Source organism: Nuphar pumila, chromosome 9 (genome assembly GCF_984573655.1).
Source record: "Nuphar pumila chromosome 9, dmNupPumi1.hap1.1, whole genome shotgun sequence".
NCBI lineage: Eukaryota > Viridiplantae > Streptophyta > Magnoliopsida > Nymphaeales > Nymphaeaceae > Nuphar > Nuphar pumila.
In genome coordinates this window covers 65,413,614-65,416,075 of record NC_143257.1, presented here as the reverse complement: position 1 = coordinate 65,416,075, position 2,462 = coordinate 65,413,614, and the positions used below count along the sequence as shown (strand labels likewise).

The 2,462-nt window shown below is 42.0% G+C and overlaps 1 protein-coding gene across 1 annotated transcript; it reads right to left on the bottom strand.

Moving 5' to 3' along the window:
- Positions 1–796: 796 nt before the first annotated feature.
- LOC149828618 (uncharacterized) lies at positions 797–1,327 on the bottom strand. The gene has a single exon (XM_090017099.1). It carries the CDS (start codon positions 1,325–1,327, stop codon positions 797–799), a length of 531 nt encoding a protein of 176 aa, XP_089873225.1.
- Between the last annotated feature and the right edge of the window lie 1,135 nt (positions 1,328–2,462).

Genomic DNA, 2,462 nt, shown 5'->3' with positions numbered 1-2,462 from the left:
CAGGCTGGAATAAAACCACCTTGCCTTCTCTACAAAGAACTTGAGCATGATACTTAAATAACCAATTCATGCCTAGAATGACATCAAACTCAGTCATATCTAGTAGGATTACGTCAGCTGACAAGTTTTGCCCTGCCACTGATACCTCGATGCTCAGAATATATGACATACATAAAGATTGATCACTGATCAGAGTATGAACCTCCAACAGGTAATTCAAAGATTCTACGAACAAAGGCAAAGTTCTAGCAAATCTAACAAATATGAAAGAATACGAAGCTTCATAATCAAATAACGTAAAAGTTGCTTGTCCAGCGACTGGAATAGTACCTTGGACCAACTCTCCCTTGGTCACTTGTTCGACTATTGCTACATAAGCTCATCCGGCTATCGTCTTCTGATTGCCTTTACTCCGCTGATGCGATTGCTGCTGCTGCTAAGGTAGCAGTCGCTGATATGCTGGCTGGGATGTTCCAGGAACAATTCTCTTTAAATCATCCGACTGCTTCTTCCGTCAGTCGTTGATGTAGTGGCACATCTTGCCACAATAGAGACATTCTCCGGTGTCATGAGGACACGGTCAACCAGAATGATCGATAGGGCACTTCGGACAACCCGGTGTTGCTGCTATCTGTCTCTATTGCTGATTATGATGCTGCTGGGGTTGACGATACTGATGTTGCTGCTACCTATTGTTGTTGCCTTGAGGTCTGCTCTTCTTTGTCGGTGGATGAAACTTCTTCCCACCAGGATATTTTTGAAACTGTTTCTTTTTAGGCCAACTCTTTTGGCCTTGCTACTGAGATCCTCGAAAACATCGAGTCCTCTTAGACTCGGTCCAATCTTGCTCGAAGAGTGTAGCTATCTCTAAAGCCTCATCTACTGTCGTTGGAGGGCGCGTGTACACCTTCATACGAAGAACAAGCTTTAAACCTCGAGCAAATTTCATCGCTTGATCCTTCTCAGTGGCATATAAGTTAGGACAATAGGGCTCTAAACTTCGAAACTTGGTGACATATTCAGCTAACATAGAGCTCCTTTGTTGAAGGTTGAGGAACTCTTGCATTTTATGGCTCCTTTGATGTGTCAAGAAGTATGCTGCATAAAAGACTTCCACAAACTGATCCCATGTTATCGGCTCATTCACAAATTTGATTTCCCAGGTGGTCGCCCACCACCTTTTTGCATCCTTTCGGAGTCTGTACGTCTCGAAATCTACCTTTCGATCCTCGCTAACTTGTAGAACATGAAATATACGTTCAATCTCTCGTACCCAATCTTCTGTTGCTTTCGGTGTAGACCTTCTATCGAAGGATGGAGGGTTCATGCTCATAAATTGCTTGTATGGAACTATAGTAGCAGGCGTCTGTAAATGTGTCTATCATCCCTGAGGGGTCTGCTGAAGATGGTCACCCATGGTACACATCGCTTCAGCTTGCGGACCAACAACCTCCATAAAGTTGTTAAGAGACTCCATCAAATCATCACAACGGGTACACTACACCATCTTTAACAAGAAAACATCGTATAAGCAACAATACAACTTTTTCATAAGCAAATTTCATTTCATAAGCAAATGTTTTCATGTATTACATGCCAAAAATACCCTTTGTTTAAGATAGGGTCACAAAACACATCCGACTACACAAGAAATCAAAACGGAACACTGACTCAGTGTTTCCATAAAATATTCATAGTTGAACAAACATCATCACTGCCTACTGGTGTAGAAGTCTCGGTAGTCTTTTTGGCTTCCACATCATCACAACCTAATACGAGGAGGAGATGTAGGAGTCAACAGAGGTGAATCCGATATCTCTCGAACTTCCATCAGCACTAGAGGAACAGAAGGATCTGGATCAAACTCAAAGGAAACTGAGTACAGATAGGATTCTGGTGAGTACTGAGGAAAGTTTTGCGAACCATGTCAATCTCCTTTGTGGCTACTGACTTGTAGCAATTCTAGACCAGTCTCTGATGCCACATCTTCTATATCCCTTATGTTACTCTTCAAGAGTTCATCGCGAAGCTTAGTCTGACATTCCTCTTCAACATGTCCTCTCAGACTACAGTACAGGTAGTCACTTAATTCACGGGAATAGATTTGTCCTGCGTGATCCACAAGGCATCTAGCACACAAAGGTGCTTGATTTGCCATCATATGAACACCTCGTGCTAAATGCTGAATAGCTCAATTCAGGGATTTCTCGCCTCGAACCAAGTCATGAAGAGCTTCAAGAATCATATCATACCTTGTGTTCAACGACATCTAACCCATACATATTCAATTAAGCATACAATTCTAACTAAAGGAGTAAAGAGCACTAAATAACATAAACTCAATTTTAACCATACTTATAGTGCGATGGATGATGCACATTGAAGTCTTGAACCACACTTAACACTACTTTGATACCAATCTTTGTGGCGCCCCAAACCCCGACCTTGAAAAAACCTTTGGT